Source organism: Lathamus discolor, chromosome 2, assembly GCF_037157495.1.
Source record: "Lathamus discolor isolate bLatDis1 chromosome 2, bLatDis1.hap1, whole genome shotgun sequence".
NCBI classification, from domain to species: domain Eukaryota; kingdom Metazoa; phylum Chordata; class Aves; order Psittaciformes; family Psittacidae; genus Lathamus; species Lathamus discolor.
The window spans coordinates 124942986-124964608 of record NC_088885.1 but is presented as its reverse complement, the minus strand read 5'-3'; the positions used below and the strand labels follow the sequence as shown (position 1 = coordinate 124964608).

General features: G+C 38.4%; 1 protein-coding gene across 2 annotated transcripts in view; it reads left to right on the top strand.

The window, feature by feature from the left end:
- Window positions 1-21623, top strand: part of ARFGEF1 (ADP ribosylation factor guanine nucleotide exchange factor 1) — a 93945-nt gene that overhangs the window by 56831 nt on the left and 15491 nt on the right. For both annotated transcript variants that reach the window (XM_065668387.1, XM_065668388.1), the window contains 17 exons: window positions 505-604; window positions 724-863; window positions 969-1077; window positions 2104-2305; window positions 3355-3466; window positions 4640-4845; window positions 4946-5030; window positions 5649-5820; window positions 6399-6550; window positions 9933-10061; window positions 14866-15024; window positions 15409-15559; window positions 18932-19022; window positions 19784-19824; window positions 19923-20092; window positions 20639-20790; window positions 20952-21124. In XM_065668387.1, the coding sequence (XP_065524459.1) occupies window positions 505-604; window positions 724-863; window positions 969-1077; window positions 2104-2305; window positions 3355-3466; window positions 4640-4845; window positions 4946-5030; window positions 5649-5820; window positions 6399-6550; window positions 9933-10061; window positions 14866-15024; window positions 15409-15559; window positions 18932-19022; window positions 19784-19824; window positions 19923-20092; window positions 20639-20790; window positions 20952-21124 (2344 nt within the window). The remainder of the gene's footprint in view (window positions 1-504; window positions 605-723; window positions 864-968; window positions 1078-2103; window positions 2306-3354; window positions 3467-4639; window positions 4846-4945; window positions 5031-5648; window positions 5821-6398; window positions 6551-9932; window positions 10062-14865; window positions 15025-15408; window positions 15560-18931; window positions 19023-19783; window positions 19825-19922; window positions 20093-20638; window positions 20791-20951; window positions 21125-21623) is intronic.

Sequence of the window (21623 nt, the reverse complement as noted above, 5' to 3'; positions counted from 1 at the left end):
GATTGTTTTGTGTCAAGAAGTTTCCCTTCTAATGAAGATCCAGTACTTTAAATTGGTGTAAGTGGCTGTTTGTTATGTTTGTGGCATAATATCATAATCTTGTAGAGAAGAATATTCTGTGGGTGATGTAATACATCTTCTTTCGAGATCCCCAATGAACTCTTAACAGCAGCTTAGACTTTTTGTTAGGCTGAAGTGTTCAAAAAGGATTCAAGATTTCACATTATTCCAGCTTCTTCCATTTTTGAGGGATCAGAATATAACCCAATTTTTTCAGCTGGACAGAACTCCAGAAGTACTTCAGTAATAATTCAAATTCCTAATTTGAATGTATCAAGTGTAAGTTGGTTTTCCTCCCTTCTTTTTTCTTTTTTTACCTTGTACCTCTAAAGTGCTGCTTTCAAAATTCTGTCAGAATGTTGGCCATCAAAGTTAAGTGACCTTTTTTAATAGTTTTTTTTTTGTTTGTTTGTTTTTTCTCCCTCTTCTTGGGACATTTGTTAGGTTTTCTTCAAAGAAATATTCCTGTATATCTTGGAAACCTCTACTAGCTCATTTGATCATAAATGGATGGTTATACAGACGCTGACAAGGATATGCGCAGGTATTAAGGCCCATTTGGTTATATTTTTTACTGTTTTATGCTAAAGAACAAAACTGTACTCCTTTCATTGAATGATCTATTTTTTTTTCTAAGTTTGACAATGTCCCATTGTTTTATAGATGCCCAGAGTGTTGTTGACATCTATGTGAACTATGATTGTGATTTAAATGCAGCAAATATATTTGAAAGGCTGGTTAATGACCTATCAAAGATTGCTCAAGGAAGGGGTAGCCAAGAGCTTGGCATGTCCAATGTTCAGGTAAAAATTCCACCAAAACTTTAGGAAGCTTCATGGTTTTTGCCATGATAGTTTAAGACTAAACTCTCCATTCCACTCATGTATTGCTTTTAAAATCTTTTCTAGGAATTAAGTTTGAGAAAAAAAGGATTGGAATGCTTAGTTTCGATCTTGAAGTGCATGGTGGAGTGGAGTAAGGATCAATATGTAAATCCCAACTCTCAGACAACACTTGGTAAGACACAAGATGTGATTCTTCTGCCTTTAATCAAGAGATCTTAAAGCTCAAGGAGTTCAGTGCATTTTTTCCAGTATTTTGATACTGCTGGTTTCCAGATAGGAAAAACCACTTGCATTAAAAAAAGAGGATAAACTTTTTTTTTTCTTTGGTAGAAGTATTGGTAAGTTGGATTAATGTAATTTGAGCAACATGTCATAAATTTTTCTTAATCGTGTGAAGTCCTAGAAAGCTACTACACTGAAAATTACTAAATCCTGTTATTTTCTGTATTTGTAATTTTAAAAGGCTCGCAAAACTTACTTTGAAGCTCCCTTAATTTCATCTTAACTTCATATTGATCAAATTACTACTGAAGCAAGCCAGATGGAGAGAATTTTTTCATTAATATATAGGTGTATGATTGTCAATGTTGTAAGCAGTGAAGTAACTAAATCATTACTTCTTCTAATCTGATTTCCATTTGACCTGAGAGAAAAAATACTAAGGTTATGGTAGAATTTTCAGATTGAGCAGATAATATTGGTAGGTGAAATAATAACCTTTTTAGAGGTGCTTAGCACAGCTGCTGCTGTGAGCTGAGAGCACCAGCTCCTTGGCATGTGTGATCATAAACACTTCTAGACACTCCATTTCAAAAACAGCGTGATTTGCTTTAGGTCAAAAGTAACATCAGACTTGAAAATAAAAGGAAAGATCTGTAACTGAGTTTCCATGGTGCCATGGTGGTTTTGATCTTTTTTTTTCTTCCAAGTGTTTACAAATTATAGTTGTAATTTAAGGCTTAAATTTCAGGTATGGGATGGGCTGGAAGAATCCTCCTTGGTACATTGCAGTGATTTTTTTGTTGTTATTTTCCCAATCAAAACAAAAGCAGAATGTTTATGTAAAAACAAATGGGTAATTGAAGATAACACGCATGAGTTTTAGAAAACGTCAGAGAGGGTTTGAAGAATAACCTGTGATTTTAATTTCTTTTCATTGTGTGTGTTTTGTATGTATGTAACCCTTTCCAATTTATAGGCCAAGAAAAACCAACAGAGCAGGATAGCAATGAAACCAAACATCCTGAGACAATTAATAGATATGGAAGCTTAAACTCCTTGGATTCTACTGCTTCATCTGGAATTGGCAGTTATAGCACACAGATGTCTGGCACTGATAACCCAGAGCAGTTTGAGGTCCTAAAGCAACAAAAGGAAATAATAGAACAAGGAATTGACTTGTGAGTGCCCTTTTATCACCCATGGGAGGGTGGATTCTTATGGAGCTATGAAGATTCCTGGGTTTTTCTTCCTTCTCCTCATAGATACTCATCTTGTGTTAGGAAAAAAACTGGATGTAGCAGCACTTCCTCTGGTGAAAGAGTGCTGAATGGTGTCCCCTTTGGAGCCTGTCAACAGTGTTTTGTGTTAACCTAATTCCTCACAGCTAGAAGATGAGTACTCTGAATGTTTGTTCCTTTTTCTCCAGACCTGCTTGTCTAAAATAAGATTCTTATATTTGGATAAAAAGAGTATTGAACTCGTGATCAATTGAATACAACCTGTTCTAGTGTACACATCACTGATGAAAGTATCTGTATGCTTAATCTCTTGCTTCTTCTGATTAATTTGTCACAATTAGAACTGGGAGATAGCATTTTTCTGGGCAGTCTGACATGAATCTATGGTGGGATTTCAGCTTTGTCACTTTGCCTGCTTAGTGAGGGCACTTCATGCAAAAGTAAAAGTTTTCTGCAGTATGGTTCTCAAACCTGAACAACATCTGTTAGTGCTTCAGGGTTTCAGTTTCTTTCAGTTACATGGTTCCATGTTTGTACATTTCCAATCTTGCAGGCGACTCATGGATTTCTTGATTGTTTCATACAGATTAAACCAAAAGCAACAGAGCGTAATTGTTCCATTCCAAGCCAAGACTTTGCCGTTTCTGTGAAATACTTTTTTCTTCACGAGTGCCAGAGTAAATCATACTGTTTAGGACTCTTTATTGGGAGTTGCATAGATGCCATGCTGGCAGTTATGTAGCAGAGAGGAAGACGAGGCTGTTTACAGGGGAAAAAATACAAAATCGTCCAATGATAAAGGGAATAATAATCGTAGAAGGGAATAGCATATTCCTGTCTAATGCACAGTTTGATGAAGAAAAAATATTTAATGCACAGATTTTTCATTACCTCATCCAAAATCACTGAATCTTTTTACTTAAGCTGGTGCGGTTTTGTGTGTGGCTAAGTGTGTTAACTCTCATTCCATCCTGATCTTCATTGTACAGATTCAATAAGAAACCAAAGAGGGGGATTCAGTACCTGCAAGAACAAGGAATGCTTGGCACTACCCCTGAAGATATTGCTCAGTTCTTGCATCAAGAGGAAAGATTAGATTCAGTAAGAAAACTCTTTTCCTGATGGTTGTTCTTGCTCATGATGATGGTTTTATACTTACTGCAAATCACATTATAGTGTTTTGAAGAGCTCAATTTTATTGTACAGTGAAGAAAAGGAGACTTCTCTCTACAAATTCTAAATTGTAAGCTCAAGGAATTTGGAGTATGCGTTAGAGCTGTACACTGTACTATAACGTCCTGCAGTTCATCGAAGGGTAAAGGGAGACTGTACTTACTTGGTAATACAGCTAGAAGCATTTTACTAAACAGTATGTACTTGAGTCCAGTAACAGAGTGCTAGAAGTAACTGTCCTTCAGAGACAGCTAAAAAATAACATCATGCAACAGCACGAGAAGCATTTTTTTTGCTGCCTCCCAAAAGAAAGTTACTTAATCTAGATTAGTTCTTTGATTTTGTTTACAACTAACAGTTGTTGCTGGACTTGGAAGAGGCCTGCCATACTGGCTGAGGGGGATAGCAATATGTCGTGGGTATTGTCATGAAAACCTTTGCTTTCTGAAACGGCAGTCTGCACCACTGTGTTTAGTAGCCACTCCCATTGTTCTTGCCCGTGCTTGCAACTGTGACTGAAGTCAGAAATTTCAGTATTGGAACTTAGAATCAGGCATCAAAACAGATCTTTAAGCTCAGTTTATATATACAGACATCTTTATATGAATGCACAGTATTTTTCACTGTACTCTGTTGTGTTGACAGTGATCAACTTGGATGCATGAGTGTGCCAGCTGTTTATATTTGAGCATTACTTAAATCTATTTGAGATCTGTACTCTAGTGGAAGCAAAGTTTAGTAAACTTTTTGTTCCTGTAGTAACTTTCCTAACTACAAAAATCATTACAGCAAAAAGCAAATAATTATTGATAATATTAACTTTGCTTGTGCACTCATAGAATTCACCTATTAGAAAAAATAGTACATGAGTAAAATGAGAGAAAAAGGAACGTAGGCAGATACGTATGAGCATGTAAGAGTATTATGAGGTAGTATATGGCCAAAATACTTTGCTTTAGAGAGTAGAGGAGAAACAAAAATACATCATATTTAACTGCCTCTTCCTTTGTGGGATGTATGGGCAGTATGACTTTGTTGTTCACATTTACATTTTTTTTCCATTGTAAATGCACTAGTTTGTCTTTCCTGTTCTCATTTTAGACTCAGGTTGGGGAGTTCCTGGGAGACAATGATAAATTTAACAAAGAAGTCATGTATGCGTATGTGGACCAACACGACTTCTCAGGAAAAGATTTTGTTTCAGCTCTGCGTATGTTTCTAGAGGGATTCCGTCTTCCAGGAGAGGCTCAAAAAATTGATCGCCTGATGGAGAAATTTGCTGCTAGATATTTAGAATGTAACCAAGGGTAAGCCATACTTTGTCTTCAGAACTATGGAAAGATGAATAATAAGTCAAAATTCCTAATATGTTAAACCTGCTGTTCTTTTTCTCCTTTCTGCCTTCAGGCAAACTCTTTTTGCTAGTGCAGATACTGCGTATGTTTTAGCTTATTCAATTATCATGTTGACAACAGATCTTCACAGTCCACAGGTATGTTGCTAGAAAAATATTTGTGTACTCCACAGACATCTGACTTTCAGGCTTTGTGACAATGTAGTTGTAAAAGCTTCATGTCCAACACCAACATTTGACACCAACATGTATGTAAGAAATGAGGTTTTATCCATCTTTTAAGTAACAATATGTGTTTCATGGGTGTTGAGATTTTTAAGTTGTTTTGATTAGACCTTTCTATAAGGTATCATTTCCCTACTCTCTGAATAGGAATTGTATGGATTTGCTTTCATATTATGGCACTCACAGTAGCAATTTAACCTGCAGTCAAAGCCTAATATTTGAAGTTGAGGTAATAGCTAGCTTGGCCTGTATGACAAGATAAAACACTTTTTTTTTTAGTAATGTATGTCTTACTGATCTGCAGATCCTACTGAATGTTTGTGTATGTTGTAATGTTCACATGGCCTTGTGTTATTTTGTAGACTGACAGTGTAGTCTCGCATATGTTAGATACTCAAAAATGTCTTCTGAATCAGCAGGCTTGTCCTTGATGTCAACTTTTCATCTGTTTGGGTGCTTTATGAGCAGCATTGTAACTGCTGTGAACTTGCCTCATTTGTTGATAATTAATAACTGCTTTCTGGGTTTCAGGTTAAGAATAAAATGACAAAAGAACAATATATTAAAATGAATAGAGGTATCAATGACAGTAAAGATCTCCCTGAAGAATATTTGTCTGCTATCTATAATGAAATAGCTGGAAAGAAGATTTCAATGAAAGAAACAAAAGAATTAACAATACCCACAAAATCCAGTAAACAAAGTAAGTAGCTGCAGTGTTAGCTTTCCTCAAAGTGTTGTCTGTACGGCTCAATGAAACAGTCTCCTTTTTAAAATGAGAGATGAAGCAAGCACCACTTACTTAATTCAAAATGAGTCTTAACTCTAGTTTCATAGCCTTTTCCTTTTAGCATAAATGCATGATGTTCAAACCTGTGTTAAATGCAAGTGTTATTTTCACTTCCCCTTGTAGCTGAGTTCCCTGTATTCAGTGCACTGACCATGGAGAAGACAGATTTTGCTGCTGAACAGCAACATAAGAAAATGCATTTGAGGGCTTTATGAAGTAATGATGTTGCTGATAGGCATAGGGCACAGTAGTTCTGCCTTCTATTTCTAAGGTGGCCATTGTGTTTTCTTGCAATAACCATTTTATACATTATTTTGACTTAAATTTTATCTGTGTTGTAAAAGAAACATTTTGCTAGTGTGGTAATTTTGAGAAGTACAACTAATACAAAAAATGCATCAGAGTATGGCACTTAAAGAAAAATTTTGAATAATATTTCTGAAGACACCATTGCTAAACATGCACAAATGAGAGGAAAAATGTGTTTACAGGTGTTGCTAGTGAAAAACAGAGAAGACTTCTATATAACTTGGAAATGGAACAAATGGCTAAAACAGCTAAAGCACTTATGGAGGCAGTGAGTCATGTTCAGGCACCTTTTACTAGTGCAACACACCTCGAGCATGTGAGACCCATGTTTAAGGTGAGATGCATGTTTTGATACTGAAAATATCGCACAGTTTCTTAACACAAAATGCTGATTGTCAGGGTTTGTTAAACATACTTGTTGAAAAGATTTGCATCTGTTATGTTATGATCATTTTGTAAGTTATTTAACTTGCTTCAGGAAAGAAGGGATTTTGAGCCTTCTACTCCAGTTTCATTAACCCTGGGATTATCAGAACAAGATTCTGGCCAATGTCTGTTGCAAATTGGTATTTCAGAAAGCCTAGGACTGCCATTTAGTTTTGGGGGAGGTAGCTGGACCTGTATGAAACATTCTAAACACCTGCCTTTCTATTGTGTTTATGCAAAGCTGTCTGCATCCCAAATGCCTTTTCCGTACCAGTGGTTCAGATTTGTAAGTAAAAGAGTAAGGGGTAACTGGTTCAAACTTAAACAGGGGAGGTTTAGATTGGATATAAGGAAGAAATTCTTTTCCTGTTAGGGTGGTGAGGCACTGGAACGGGTTGCCCAGGGAGGTTGTGAATGCTCCATCCCTGGCAGTGTTCAAGACCAGGTTGGACGAGGCCTTGGGTGGCATGGTTTAGTGTGAGGTGTCCCTGCCCATGGCAGGGGGGTTGGAACTAGATGATCTTAAGGTCCTTTCCAACCCTAACTATTCTATGATTCTATGTTCAGTAGTGTATTGTGCCTCAGTATGCAGTTGGATATGGTCTTTGACATAAGTAACTCAAGTCCAGCTGTCAACATAACACTACCAAGTCCACCACTAAATCATGTCTGTAAGTGCCACATCTACATGTCTTTTAAATGCTTCCAGGGATGGTGACTCAACCACTTACCTGGACAGCTTGTTCCAATGTTTGACAACCCTTTTTCTAGTAGCCAGTCTAAACTTCTCCTGGCACAACTTGAGGCCATTTCCTCTTGTCCTGTCGCTTGCTACTTGGGAAAAGAGACCAAAACCCACCTCACTACAACCTCCATTCAGGTAGTTGTAGAGAGCGGTAAGGTCTCCCCTGAGACTTCTCTTCTCTGGACTAACCAACCACATATCTCTCAGATGCTCCTCCTAAGACTTGCTCTCTAGACCCTTCACCAGTTTTGTTGCCCTTTCTGGACATGCTCCAGCACCTCAGTGTCTTTCTTATAATCAGATGCCCAAAACTGTGCATAGTGGTCAAGGCATGGCCTCACCAGTGCTGAGAACAGGGGGACAATCACTTCACTAGTCTTGCTGTCCACACTATTTCTGATACAAGCAAGGATGTTATTGAGTACCTTGGCCACCTGGGCACACTGAGGATCTAGCTGTAAGATTGCTGTCCATGAGGGAAACCTTGGAGTTCTTTATCACCATATTAATAGAAGTAGAATAGTACTCTTACAGGATAACACTAAATGAAGCCTGAAGCCCTTGTTTAGGATCTTCTTTCAGGGTGTCACTTATCAGAGGTGTACTGTAGATAATTTCTGTCAGTTGCCTTTTTTTAAGGCTGACATGAAATAACTTGCATGCAGGCAATTGTAAAATTCATAGACTATCATTCCTTAAGATACCAGACCTATTACTCTATAACATTCCTAGCCTTTAGTATTTGAAAAGTACATTTGCAAATTCATTTTCAAAGGAGCAAAATGCAAAGCATCGGGGTAAATTAACACCCTAAACATATTTTGTGAAGGTGCTATGAATAGAAAGTCTTCTTACTTACAGATTTTTATTAGTTCATAAAATAATCAATGTACTGAGAGCAATGTAATATGTTGAACAGAGAGCTGTCTTCTCAAAAAAGTGAGAACTCTGGAATTTAAATATTTAATTACACATTTTTTATTTAGACGTTTTAGTTTTCATTTCATCAAAGCTTTATGAATTTCTGGGTATCTCTTTCACCCATTGATGCAAACTTAAAATTTATCATTATAACTGTATTTACAGATAGATTTGGTAACTTACTAAAACAGAAATAAAATTCACTTTATGCACCCACCTAAGTAGCCAAAAATTGTCTATTTCAGAGACTTAATTTTCACCTTTCAGGACAAAACAGTCCATTACAAATAACAGCGTAGATCTAGTTATAAAGCATACTATACCAATCTCTAGATAGTTCTTAAAGTATTTCAATTTTATGATTTTTAAAATCAGTGTAGGTTTCAATAGGAATGAAAAATTAGACAAGGAAGGAGGAGAAACATACAATTCTGCAACATGAAATCGTAGAATAATTTGGGTTGGAAGGAACCTTTAAAGGTCATGCAATAGGAAATCGAGTCCTGGATCTAAGAATGCATCTGATGCCTTTAATATTGTTCTGAAGTTGCGGTTTGGTGAGTGCAAGTGTTAAACATTTCTCTGAGTTTGTGCTTTTGGAATTGCTGGCTTAAATGAAACCAAAGCTCTGTGGTGCATCATTTTATTATGAAATGAAGTGTGAAAGATACTGCTCCCTGCTGTGCCCATTGGCTATTTCATCTGGGCTCTCTTCAGGTGAAATTATTTCTAAAATCATCCAGATATCCTGGGGTTTCGATCCATGACCACATGTAGTTATGGCAGGATGCTCTGCATCTTCTGATTGATTTTTCTGCCTGTGGGAGAGGGAGCCTTGATCACAAGGACAGGACCACCTGGACTCCCCTGCAATAATTTTTACTTGGGTCTGTTACAGTCTTAGTCCCAACTAAAGCAAGAGGAATGGGAAACATCTACAATTCCTTAGATGGAAAAAGATTGAGGGCCAAGGGCAAGAAAATTAAAAGCAGACAGATCAAGGAAAGAGTTGTGACCCGTCTCTTACTATTGTTGTCTTACAATTTTAGTGGAATAACTAGTTTGCTACCCTATTTTACCCTACTCTCTCTCTTCTCTACCCTCTCTGACGCTCCCTTCCTTCCCCACCTCCCCCCCCCCCCCCCCCCCCGCCTTCTTTCTGGTGTTACCAGGGCAAATTTGTCTTATTTAAGTACATACATTCCATCACAAAAGAATCTATTGCACACTGTTGGTTCTTGCAGTGACTGTTGACTCAACCTTCATCTTTTACGAGAAATAGAAATAATCCCAAGTGTGCCAAACCTCTCGTAGACATCTAGATGACATAGAGTTCTGGGCGTTTTTTTAGGGGGGGGATTGTCTTTTTTTTTAAGGCATCTGAAAATGGTTGTGTGTGGTGTGTTGGTTGGTATGGGAGAGTGTTTCTGAGGGGAGCATCAATCTACATTACTTGTGTTCTATGCTTCGTGTCTATTCCATTTCTATTTTGGCAAAAGGTACCTTCAAGGTTAATGATGTGAATTAAGGACAGGATTTACACTTTAGCAAGCTGTTGAAACTGTATCATTCCCTTCAAATACCAACAGTTGCTAATCGAGCTTTTATTTTGTATATGTTGCAGTTGGCATGGACACCCTTTCTGGCTGCATTCAGTGTGGGTCTGCAGGACTGTGATGACACAGAAGTCGCCTCTCTTTGTTTGGAGGGTATACGATGCGCAATCCGCATTGCTTGCATTTTCAACATTCAGGTAAAAAATTTGAGATTGAGCCAATACTTTGATTTATGTACTAGCAAAATGTTACTGGGGTTCTAGGAGTCCTTGTATGCATTGCAATACCTAGAGACTGCCTGCTTCTGCAATTACTACTTCATCTGATATTTGACTGGAAGCGCTTTAAAGTGACCTTTCATTTTTCCTGGCGTTTTGTAACTGGTAGGTGGCTGCCATGCCTATGTACTGAATTTTTGTATCCCCACAAGTTGAATACTTCATGTCAAAGTATTTTCTTCCTAGCTATATTACAAAGCTGTTTACCTTTGTTGTGATTCATAAGATGAGTCTTTCTAACCTGTTCCGTAAGTAAAATAGTATCTCTGTGAACTGTGTTTGAAATACTGATCCCTACTTCAGAGAGATTATACTAATCTGAGACTTCTATTATTGGATGCCATTTTAACAGTTGTGGCACTGGAAATGTCATTCCTGGTGTAATGCATGAATGTATCTTGCATTAAGCGCAAGGCCAAGAATTCCAGACCCTCTGGCTCCAGAGGGTAATTCTGTTTAAGCTGGAAGGCGGGGGGGGGGCTGACGACTTTTTTTCCCCCAATTTAAAATTGTTGGTAGTGAATACATAATTATGTTATTGTAGACTATTAGTTAATAAGTGGAGTACTGGTCTGCAATAAATCCATTGTAAGGATAGCTGAAGAGAGGAGGCAAGCAAAATTCATGTTTGACATTTCATTATTTCATGTGTGTATTGAAAACGTTTATAAAGTAAAACAACTAAAACAAAACCACCAGCCTCGTAAGACTAACTTTCAGTAAAAACTGTTGAACTATGATATGATAATGAATGCTTTGCTTCCTTCTCCGCTTGCACTTGTATTTAGCAGTTTAGATAACTTATCATCACTAATGTGGAAAGGCACACTGGGACTTCTGATACAGCTGCTTAAAAAAAGCCCATTTGAGATCATGTAATGTTTCCTTCCTCTGTTTTTCCACTTCATTCCACTTTCTCACCCCCCCAGGCTGAACAGACTTAAAAAATTGGTTAATAGAGCCTTCCCTGAAGCCTTCAGTAGTTCAATCAAATTCACATTCCTGTTATTTTGTTTCTAAGTTGTAAAAGTGGAACTGGTACGAGTATCAGTTTCAGCAGCTGGGGAGGTTGGCTCCCAGACCTGCAGTGGTCTGCCTTGGATGGGGAGGGTGAGGACACATGCTGTAAGATCCCCATGCTCCAGGAATTTACCAGAATCAGTTGTTCCCTTGCATTGGCTTGGGACAAACTTGATTGAACTGGAGGCATTTCAAAACCCGCACTTCTCATTTGCTGAACTTTAAAAGCTTTTGGTTTGTTTTTTTCAATATAAGTGGTATTACTACTTGGTTTCCTATGGGAATTCCCTTTTGTTGATATCATTAAAAACAATACTGGCTTGTTGATGATTTCAGTATGTTACGTATGATCCAGGATTATTCCATTGCACAAGGTCCTGATTAGATGGCGGTGTAGTCTGACTTCAGATGCCAGATAGCTCTAGTGGTTTGAAGGAGACTGGCAGATCTGCACTTGAGCTGACTTGGGGATCTTTTCTGTTGGAAGCAAGTTTTTCCTCTGGTGCTTAACTGGTGCTGGCAGCTTTTCTATTTCATTGAATAAATATACAGAAGTTCAGATTGGTGCCTCAGAACAGTTAACATTAGTTTACACATCTTGAGAGATAATAGAGGGAGCTGTAGACTTTTAGTTGTAAGAAAATTCCAGAAGTACACAATAGAGTGTAAACTGTGCATGTTCACCTCTAAAACATCACTGAGAGACTGGTTTTAATTATTTGTGCTTTTAATCTTAGAGTGTCACAGAGTCTGGCTTTTGTCTTTAAGCATCTGGGACAAGATACACATAAAAAGGATGTACTTAATTTGTTTATATCATGTGGTTTTACTTTCTGGTTGATGGGCACATTGTACATTTCTTGTACTTTGACGGCTTAGAGAAGGGACAGAGGGGGGAATATCTGTATGGAACAGAAAGGGAAGGTAGAACTGAAAACATTTTCTTTTTACAGAAAATACACAGTTTGAAGACTCTAAAGCTTCTGTGCACAGTACTCTTTCCATGAAACTTCCATGCTTCTGTGCTTATACATCATTTGCTGTTCCTTTACTACTACAGGGTACGGTGGCAACTGGGTTTGAATGTGGCAGCCATGCTATGTGGCTCAGTGAGAATCCACCCATTCTATTACTGCCGCCTGCTGTGGTGTTTGTCTTTTCTTTACGAAACAGACATTCTTCCTAGGACTTTTTTATATAGAATCATAGAATCATAGAATAGTTAGGGTTGGAAAGGACCTCAAGATCATCAAGTTCCAACCCCCCTGCCATGGGCAGGGACACCTCACACTAAACCATCCCACACAAGGCTTCATCCAACCTGGCCTTGAACACCGCCAGGGATGGAGCACTCACAGCCTCCCTGGGCAACCTATTCCAGTGCCTGACCACCCTAACAGGAAAGAATTTCCTCCTTATATCCAATCTAAACTTCCCCTGTTTAAGTTTTAACCCGTTACCCCTTGTCCTGTCACTACAGTCCCTGATGAAGAGTCCCTCCCCAGCATCCTTATAGGTCCCCTTCAGATACTGGAAGGCTGCTATGAGGTCTCCACGCAGCCTTCTCTTCTCCAGGCTGAACAGCCCCAACTTCCTCAGCCTGTCTTCATACGGGAGGTGCTCCAGTCCCCTGATCATCCTCGTGGCCCTCCTCTGGACTTGTTCCAGCAGTTCCATGTCCTTTTTATGTTGAGGACACCAGAACTGCACACAATACTCCAGGTGAGGTCTCACGAGAGCAGAGGGGCAGGATCACCTCCTTCGACCTGCTGGTCACGCTCCTTTTGATGCAGCCCAGGATACGGTTGGCTTTCTGGGCTGCGAGCGCACACTGAAGCCGGCTCATGTTCATTTTCTCATCAACCAGCACCCCCAAGTCCTTCTCTGCAGGGCCGCTCTGAATCCCTTCTTTGTCCAGTCTGTAGCTGTGCCTGGGATTGCTCCAACCCAGGTGCAGGACCTTGCACTTGGCATGGTTGCACTTCATGAGGTTGGCATCAGCCCACCTCACAAGCGTGTCAAGGTCCCTCTGGATGGCATCCCTTCCCTCCAGGATATCAACTGGACCATACAGCTTGGTGCTTAATGATTTATTTATTTCAAAATAGTTTTAAAGGTCCAAACAGCTAAATATATTTAATAGTTGGCAGATGTTTCTCTGATGGCCAACAACTCTGATTTCACTTTATGGCCTTCGGGTCATAATGGGAACGTAAAATTCATGTCTGAGCTCAACTGTAATCCCTTTTATCATTGTAATTGGTTCATACGGGATCTTGGATGTTTCTTTTGGTATTCATAGGTACCCTATACATAAAAATCAGGTACCACATGTGGAACATCCCTTTCTTAGAATCATAGAATCATAGAATAGTTAGGCTTGGAAAGGACCTCAAGATCATCTAGTTCCAACCCCCCTGCCATGGACAGGGACACCTCACACTAAACCATCCCACACAAGGCTTCATCCAACCTGACCTTGAACACCGCCAGGGATGGAGCACTCACAACCTCCCTGGGCAACCGATTCCAGTGTCTCACCACCCTAACAGGAAAGAATTTCCTCCTTATATCCAATCTAAACTTCCCTTGTTTAAGTTTTAACCCGTTACCCCTTGTCCTGTCACTACAGTCCCTGACAAAGAGTCCCTCCCCAGCATCCCTATAGGCCCCTTTCAGGTACTGGAAGGCTGCTATGAGGTCTCCATGCAGCTTTCTCTTCTCCAGGCTGAACAGCCCCAGTTTCCTCAGCCTGTCTTCATACTGGAGGCGCTCCAGTCCCCTGCTCATCCTCGTGGCCCTCCTCTGGACTTGTTTCAACAGTTCCATGTCCTTTTTATGTTGAGGACACCAGAACTGCACACAATACTCCAGGTGAGGTCTCACGAGAGCAGAGTAGAGGGGCAGGATCACCTCCTTCGACCTGTTGGTCACGCTCCTTTTGATGCAGCCCAGGATACGGTTGGCTTTCTGGGCTGCGAGTGCACACTGCCGGCTCATGTTCATTTTCTCATTGACCAGCACCCCCAAGTCCTTCTCTGCAGGGCCGCTCTGAATCTCTTCTTTGCCCAGTCTGTAGCTTTCTTGTAAGATTGATTTCACCTGCTTAGATTATAGGTCAGTTGCTGTTCACCCACCTATGGCAGTCTTGCCTCACAAGATTCTGGAGTACTCCAAATTGTGTGGATTAAAACAACTAAAGAGAAGTTTTGTGGAATTGGCAAAACATGCCTTTTAGATATATTACTTAGATATACTGTTGCCGAAACGATCATACAACTTGAGAGAGTCTGCTAAGGCAGAATTTTCAGAGTAGGTCTAGGTATAGCACAAGAATATTAACTAAGTTAACTAAGAAGCCACGTTTCTTCTGAAACGGCATCCTGTTTCCCAAAACAAACAAACAAACAAAAACAAAACCCAAGATGCTGAAGCCAGAAACCTAAAAAAACAGAGTAAGTGTTGTATTCTTTCAGACATTACACATCACGTTCCTGAATAGAGAGAGCCTGGTTTTATCCCACAGCTTACTACAGAAGAATATGAGACATTTTCACTATGTAGAATGCTTTAGAAATTCAGTTCTAGGAAGAAAAAGGTAAACAGTATAGCTGCTGAAATCACACAGATTGCACTAAGAACCAAGAAACTGAGAAAATACTTACCAGACAACTTTTCTGTTTGTTTTCCCTCCCATTTGTAGCTTGAAAGAGATGCCTATGTCCAAGCATTAGCAAGATTTACGTTACTTACAGTGAGTTCTGGTATTACTGAAATGAAGCAGAAGAATATTGACACAATTAAAACTCTCATCACAGTGGCTCATACAGATGGAAACTACTTAGGAAATTCCTGGCATGAGGTACAAAAGTAATTTGTACTTAAACTGTAAGAAAGCACATGTATTGATTTTGAACATAGTAGTGTGCTTGTTTGTGCATGAATATAGTGGGGTTTAGATAAGTACTAAGTATGTACTTCTGTACATACATAATGTAGAATTGCACATTATGCAGCCAATTAAAGTAGCAAAACATGTCCAAGTGACAAATTAAATTATGAAAGACTAATCCAATAATATATAAATTAATACTCATTTTGGATAGAAGAACAGAAATACTTTTCTGACCTTGAGTGTTTAGGATTTTTTATTTCTAAAGATCTGGATAAAGACTTTTATTTACTTATTTTGTACTATTTCAGACTGCTTTCTGTTGATAAACAACTTCTTTATTTCCTGGAATAGATTCTGAAATGCATTAGTCAACTTGAACTGGCACAGTTAATAGGAACTGGAGTAAAACCCCGCTACATCTCAGGGACAGTGCGTGGCAGGGAAGGTTCTTTTACTGGAACAAAAGATCAGGCACCCGATGAATTTGTGGGGCTGGGACTGGGTAAGTAATGGATATACAAAGTATTTCATTTAACTGGCTTTGTTCAGACAGATATTGAAATTTGTCCTTCATTTTTGTTGTTGTTGACTGTGTGATTCGGAGACAAGACAATGAAGAAGCTGTAAAACTGTCTTAGACGTTGAATAGACTTACTCCTATTTCTGGAGTATTTGTTTTGCTCTGATAAGTATTAATGCTAGGATGGGTGAGCGGGAAATGTTTGAAAATGATAAATTGTTAATTTCTATTACAATTTATCCGACCAAGTAAGAATGGATTGCGGACAGGATGGTATGACCAGATTTAAGGATGTTGCAATGTTAGTTCACCAAGTATTTTACCAGTCAGGCAAGTTAGTATGTGTAGGTTAAGCATCCTGTTAGGAAACTGCAAGAAATCCACAGTATTCAAACCAAGTAGGAGATTATTTTAGCTCAAATGCTGAAATTTTGTTTCCTCCTCTTTTAGTTACAGTGGCACTGAAGAAGTGCCTTTTGTAGGTTGGCTTGAGAGCCAAAATTTATTCTTGTATATAAGACATTGTTTCCTATCCCAGAAAACTGTACTAGCCTTAGCTTCAGCTATCTTTAAAAGGTTGATTTTTTAATTTATTTTTTTTTTTAATAGGGGAACAGCTAAAGGCACACAGGTGTAGGGTGTTAGGAAACTATGAAAGCATTAAGGAAGTATGTATAGCTCCATTTGACTTTAGAAAGTTTCCATTTCAGTATGATGCTCAGTAACTCCTGCCTTTTGAACAGCTTAACCCCACAGCTGAGCAAGAGCTTTGTGTTCCCTCAAATTTTCATGTAACTATTCTTTTTCTAGGAGAAATTATTATTTTACTAGTTTTCCTGATCGTAGCCCTCAGCTAGTCCTAGATGTCTGGTTTTGCATTCTCAGACAGTTTTTCTTACTTGCAGTCAGTCTTTTTCTTTCCTTCAGGCTCTCCTTTGGCCTGCCTCTGTACTCCCCTCACCATGCCAAGAGCTGCTGAAGGGAAACCCTGTGCCTGAAATTAATGCGTCTGCCATCATGTCATATACTGAGCTTCTCCCTGCCCTTGTAATATGAATCCTTCAGTTTAGTGTTCCCCAGTGACCCATCCAACTTTGCTATTTCCAAATGCTGGCAGTTTCTGTACGCTGAAGTGACTGGCCTTTAAAGATTTTAAGCCCTAATAGCTCAAGAACGTAAACTGTAGTCAGGTGTCTGTAAATCATATTTGCTAGTTGTTGGTGTAGATCCAGCTCATAAAGACTTTTTTCCCCTCTTTCAACTACATTACTAAGGAAGACAGTCTGTGCCCAAATGCATAAAATGTTTCTCTGAATTGGCTTTCTTGAATGCTTGTTGCAGTGCATATTTGGAATATGGAAACTTAAATTTTGTACTCTTTTTTTTTTTATATATATTATTTTTTAATAATACCACTTCAGTATTATAGGAAAATGCCAACTCAGTTTGGGTTTCTTGCATTTAGGCACTGTTAGAACATAATCATTTTTCTCAACTGTTTAGTTTTTTCACTCTTCTCCACAAATTCCATGTGGCAGATACTTACATTTTCTTTCTATGATCCTTTGAAACTATGGCTTTTGAGCAACCTTCCTGTAAATCTAAATTCTTGTGAGAACCCATATAGCCTATGTCCATGTATACAGACACGTATTTTACAGTAAAGAAAATAGTTGTACAATTAAGAGTAAGTGAAGTTGCCGTCTGGTGACACGAAAGCTTCATCTTTCAAACCAGCTTGAAAATACAAAGCATCACAATCATGTGGGTTGTAAAAGTAGATGACTAAGCATCTTATTCCTTTGTTTCTTTGGTAGGAATGTTGTCTGACTTGTAACTGTGAAGTTCAGCTTGCTTCTCTTGTTTCTGTTCACAAAATTGGAAGACAAATCCTGCTGCTCTGAGTAGGTCATAGCCAAAGAGTACTTCCCAGATAAGCAGAAATCCTCTTTGGACAAAGGAATGTGATGAATCAGTTTTTCATAAAGCAGAATTATATAGGTGACTCAACGTTTCATTGTAAAAGATCTTGTACCGGCTGGAACATAAATCTGCTGTCTGCATAGGTTTTTGACATTGGTTAGAAATCCGGTGGCGTAAGGAAATTTCATGCAGACTGGCAGAGTTGGTTATGGTTACCTGACTTCTTAGAAATAGCCCTTCAAGTTCACTTCACACAGCTGCTCATTTGATATGTCTCTTAGTTAAAGCATTACCAAGATAGAAGCTAATAGATACTGGCAGCTTTTGTGCCAGTAAAAGAAGAGAGAGATATGAGAAGTGTCAATCAAACCCAACAGTAATATAAGTTGCTGAAATACGAGTGTGAGGTTACGTATGTATGCTTGTATGTACAAAAAGGTTACTGTGCTTTGGAAAAATGGGTAGTTTATATAGAATGAATAGCCAGTCATCTCCAGCCACTTCCAAGTGTGGAGGACAGCAAGGCTCATAGACAAACTTTCAGAAGGCAGTCTGAAACGTGAGAGCTCCCTGTCTTTGCAAAGCTCTGAGAACAGATCTGCTGGCCTCCTTACAAGTCTGTTCCCCCCTATCTTTCTGATAGGCAGCCCAAGGAAAAAAATAATAAGAAAATACAGGGTACCCACAATGGTTGCAAGATTCGTCAAGATTCCTGCAGGTTTCCTTATTTTTTTTATTTTCTTATGGGGCATGAAGGAAGGCTTACATAGCCAGATAGCCAGAAATTTGCGCACTGTGAGTTAGCATTTTCTTGACATGAGCTTTCCAAGGTGTGGGTGACAGTTTCTAGCCTCCAAACTCAATACCGCTATTTTTATTTACAGGTTTTTCTCACTATTGTTAGGTGGTAATTTTGTTGTACTTGAGATGTGGCTGTAACATGGAGTTCTAGTGGGAGCTCTTCTCTGTGAATGATTAAAAAAACCCTACCAGGATAGATTTACTCACTTGCTGCTAATAAAGTGTGAAAATTCCTCCTCTGTGCAATATTCTCCGTCATGTGTTCTGTATTTTCAGTATGAGAATTACCATTGAAATACCCATTGAAAGATACAGAGAAAAAGGTGGTTCTTGTGCTTGTGATTTATTTGTTTTTTTCATTTGTATCTATTACCATAGTTGTTCCAATGTGGACAATTTTCTGGGAGTAATACAGTTTATAAATGGATAAAGAACTTAGAGAATTAGACTGACATGCGACTGTTCAATGAGATGCTGAAATCATGCAGGGGGAAGTAATAATGTACTTCTCTTTTTTGTGAATTAGGAATATATTTAAATACACTGGTAGTGGCATGACTTCTCTTCCTCTTTCTTACCAGCCCTTTCTCTGTTATCTCTTACTTATTTTTCCAATTTTGTTCATTGTAGTTGGTGGAAACGTGGATTGGAAGCAGATAGCAAGTATTCAGGAATCCATTGGTGAAACTAGCTCCCAAAGTGTTGTCGTTGCTGTAGACAGGTATTGGATTAAATTTGTTGTTGCCACCTCAAGCTTTTTAAGCAATATTTCAGTACCTTGTACTAATAATAAGACCTTATTAGTTTACCCTTAGATGGAAAAAATTATATAAATATTACAATATTAAAGTGCATTTTGGTTTTGTGGGTTTTTTTCCTTTTTTGTGGAGCCAGACGTATTTTTGCAGGAAAGAACAGAGCAAAGATTAGGCAACAAGCCTTTTCACTGATCTAAAATTATCAGATTGAATATAGGCAGCAAGAATCAATGTCGGTTCAATGAAAGTTGCCTTGCAGTAATCTCACATCAAGTGAACTGGATGCTCTATGTCAAACACATAATAGCTCTTTAGATTTGCAGTATTTCTCCCCTCTTCATAATGTGAAGTGTTTCAAGTATTTGTCATGATAAACAGGAATTGATCACTGGGGAAGTATGACTTCTGTATTTGGAGCAAGGATGAATAGTCTATAAACTACTGACATTATTCATCAGTCACTGTCAGAGAGGGGATAGTATTAGAATCAGTGCTCTCCTCCCAGTCCCCCCACCTGCTTATGGGAGTTTTTTTAAATATTAAAAATGATGTAAATATTTCTGATTCTAGTTTAAAAGCTCAGTATTTTTCCACAATTAGTAATATTTTTTAACAAATATAAGTGTTTCATGGTGTCTAGATACAGTTTCCAAAAATCTTCAGTACATATTTAATAGATTCTCTTTTAAGAAATTGTAACAGTGTCTTAAACTGCCCTTTACAGAATATTTACGGGATCTACAAGGTTGGATGGAAATGCTATTGGTAGGTTTTATCTTTTCCCCCCTTCCCCATGAACTACAAAGCAGCTTTGTCTTAAACCCTGTGAAAATACTGCATCTAAATCTGTGGTCGTTCAACAGTGGATTTCGTTCGCTGGCTTTGTGCTGTTTCTATGGATGAACTGCTGTCTGCTACCCACCCTCGAATGTTTAGTCTGCAGAAGATAGTAGAAATTTCTTACTACAACATGGGCCGGATAAGGCTACAGTGGTCTAGAATCTGGGAAGTTATTGGAGATCATTTTAATAAGGTATTCCTGTTAATAATTATACTGCATACCCCTTGAATTATTGATACAAATAAATTTTATTTAGAGTTTTGCTGGAAAAGCACGTGCTCATCTGAATTACACTGGTTTTTTCTTCCTTCTGTATAAGTAGCTTAACATTATTTATTGTGACCTAGGTCTAGAACTGTCTGCCTTTACTTGTATGTTCTAATTTTTAGGGATGTCATATGAGGTTTGGGATACAAGGCTGTTTTCTGTTCAAGTTTAAATTGACTGTTTATCAGGTGAATATTTGACATGCATTTTTAGTATGGCTTGTTGAAGTCTTTCTAGGCAGCTTGCTTATTTTAGGAAGTTTTAAATGCTAGGATAGATAATGTAAAAAATAGCTTGAATTGGTTAGGGATTATTGAATTGTGTTAGCAGTGCAGTTTGTGGAACTGGCTACTGTTTAATTTTGTTAATTTTCCATTACTCCTTATTTCTCCATTATCAAATGTGAAGGTAGCTTAGACAGAATCCATTTCTGACGCAAGCTTACTGTGCATTTCTACTCTACGTTATCAGGTCGGCTGCAATCCCAATGAAGATGTAGCTATTTTTGCAGTGGACTCATTAAGGCAGTTATCAATGAAGTTCTTAGAGAAAGGAGAACTTGCTAATTTCCGATTCCAGAAGGACTTTCTAAGACCATTTGAACATATCATGAAGAGAAACAGGTAATAACATACAATTAACTAAATCACCTGGGATCATAAGCACCAACTTTTGCAATTAATGTTTCAAATCGCTTTTGTAAAATCGGTTGCTGGGTAATTATACTATTCTAATTGATGATGTAATTTAGTTTAAACAATTATTGTTTATTATCTTAATTTAGGTCTCCTACTATTCGAGATATGGTTGTACGCTGTATTGCACAGATGGTAAATTCCCAGGCTGCTAACATTCGTTCTGGCTGGAAAAACATATTTTCAGTATTTCATCTGGCAGCCTCAGATCAGGATGAAAGTATAGTGGAACTTGCATTCCAGACTACAGGACACATTGTCAGTGAGTATTGACCATATTCAGACATTATGAAGGTCCATGTGACTCCAGCGACTGAGAAGCTTTGTTTATCTGTAGCTCTACAGCCTGCAGAGTAAAGCCCACTTCGTGCTGTAGAACCAGTGTTTTACACTTTTGACCAGTCCTCTGGGAAAATACTTTGGAAATTAATTCAATAAGATTATAGTTATCTGTCTTCCTTTATGCCTTTCAGAAAAAAAAAAAAAGAGAACAAGCTTACCTGTGTATAGCGTTGTGGAGTAAAACAAGTCAAGCCTTAGATAATGTTACCTAATAGTCACTGTAGTCATTTTACTATTATGTTGTTTGCTTATCCTTTTCCTGGTTTCTGAATTGTGCTTGTCTATGTCCTTATTAAGGAAAAAGGGCTGAGCAAGGTGGCACTATGATGATTTTTTAATTCCCATTCTAATTCAGATCTCAGGCTTTAAGTGCCGTAAGGGATCTCTTTTTTTGTCTCAACCTCTTCAACTTCCTAAAA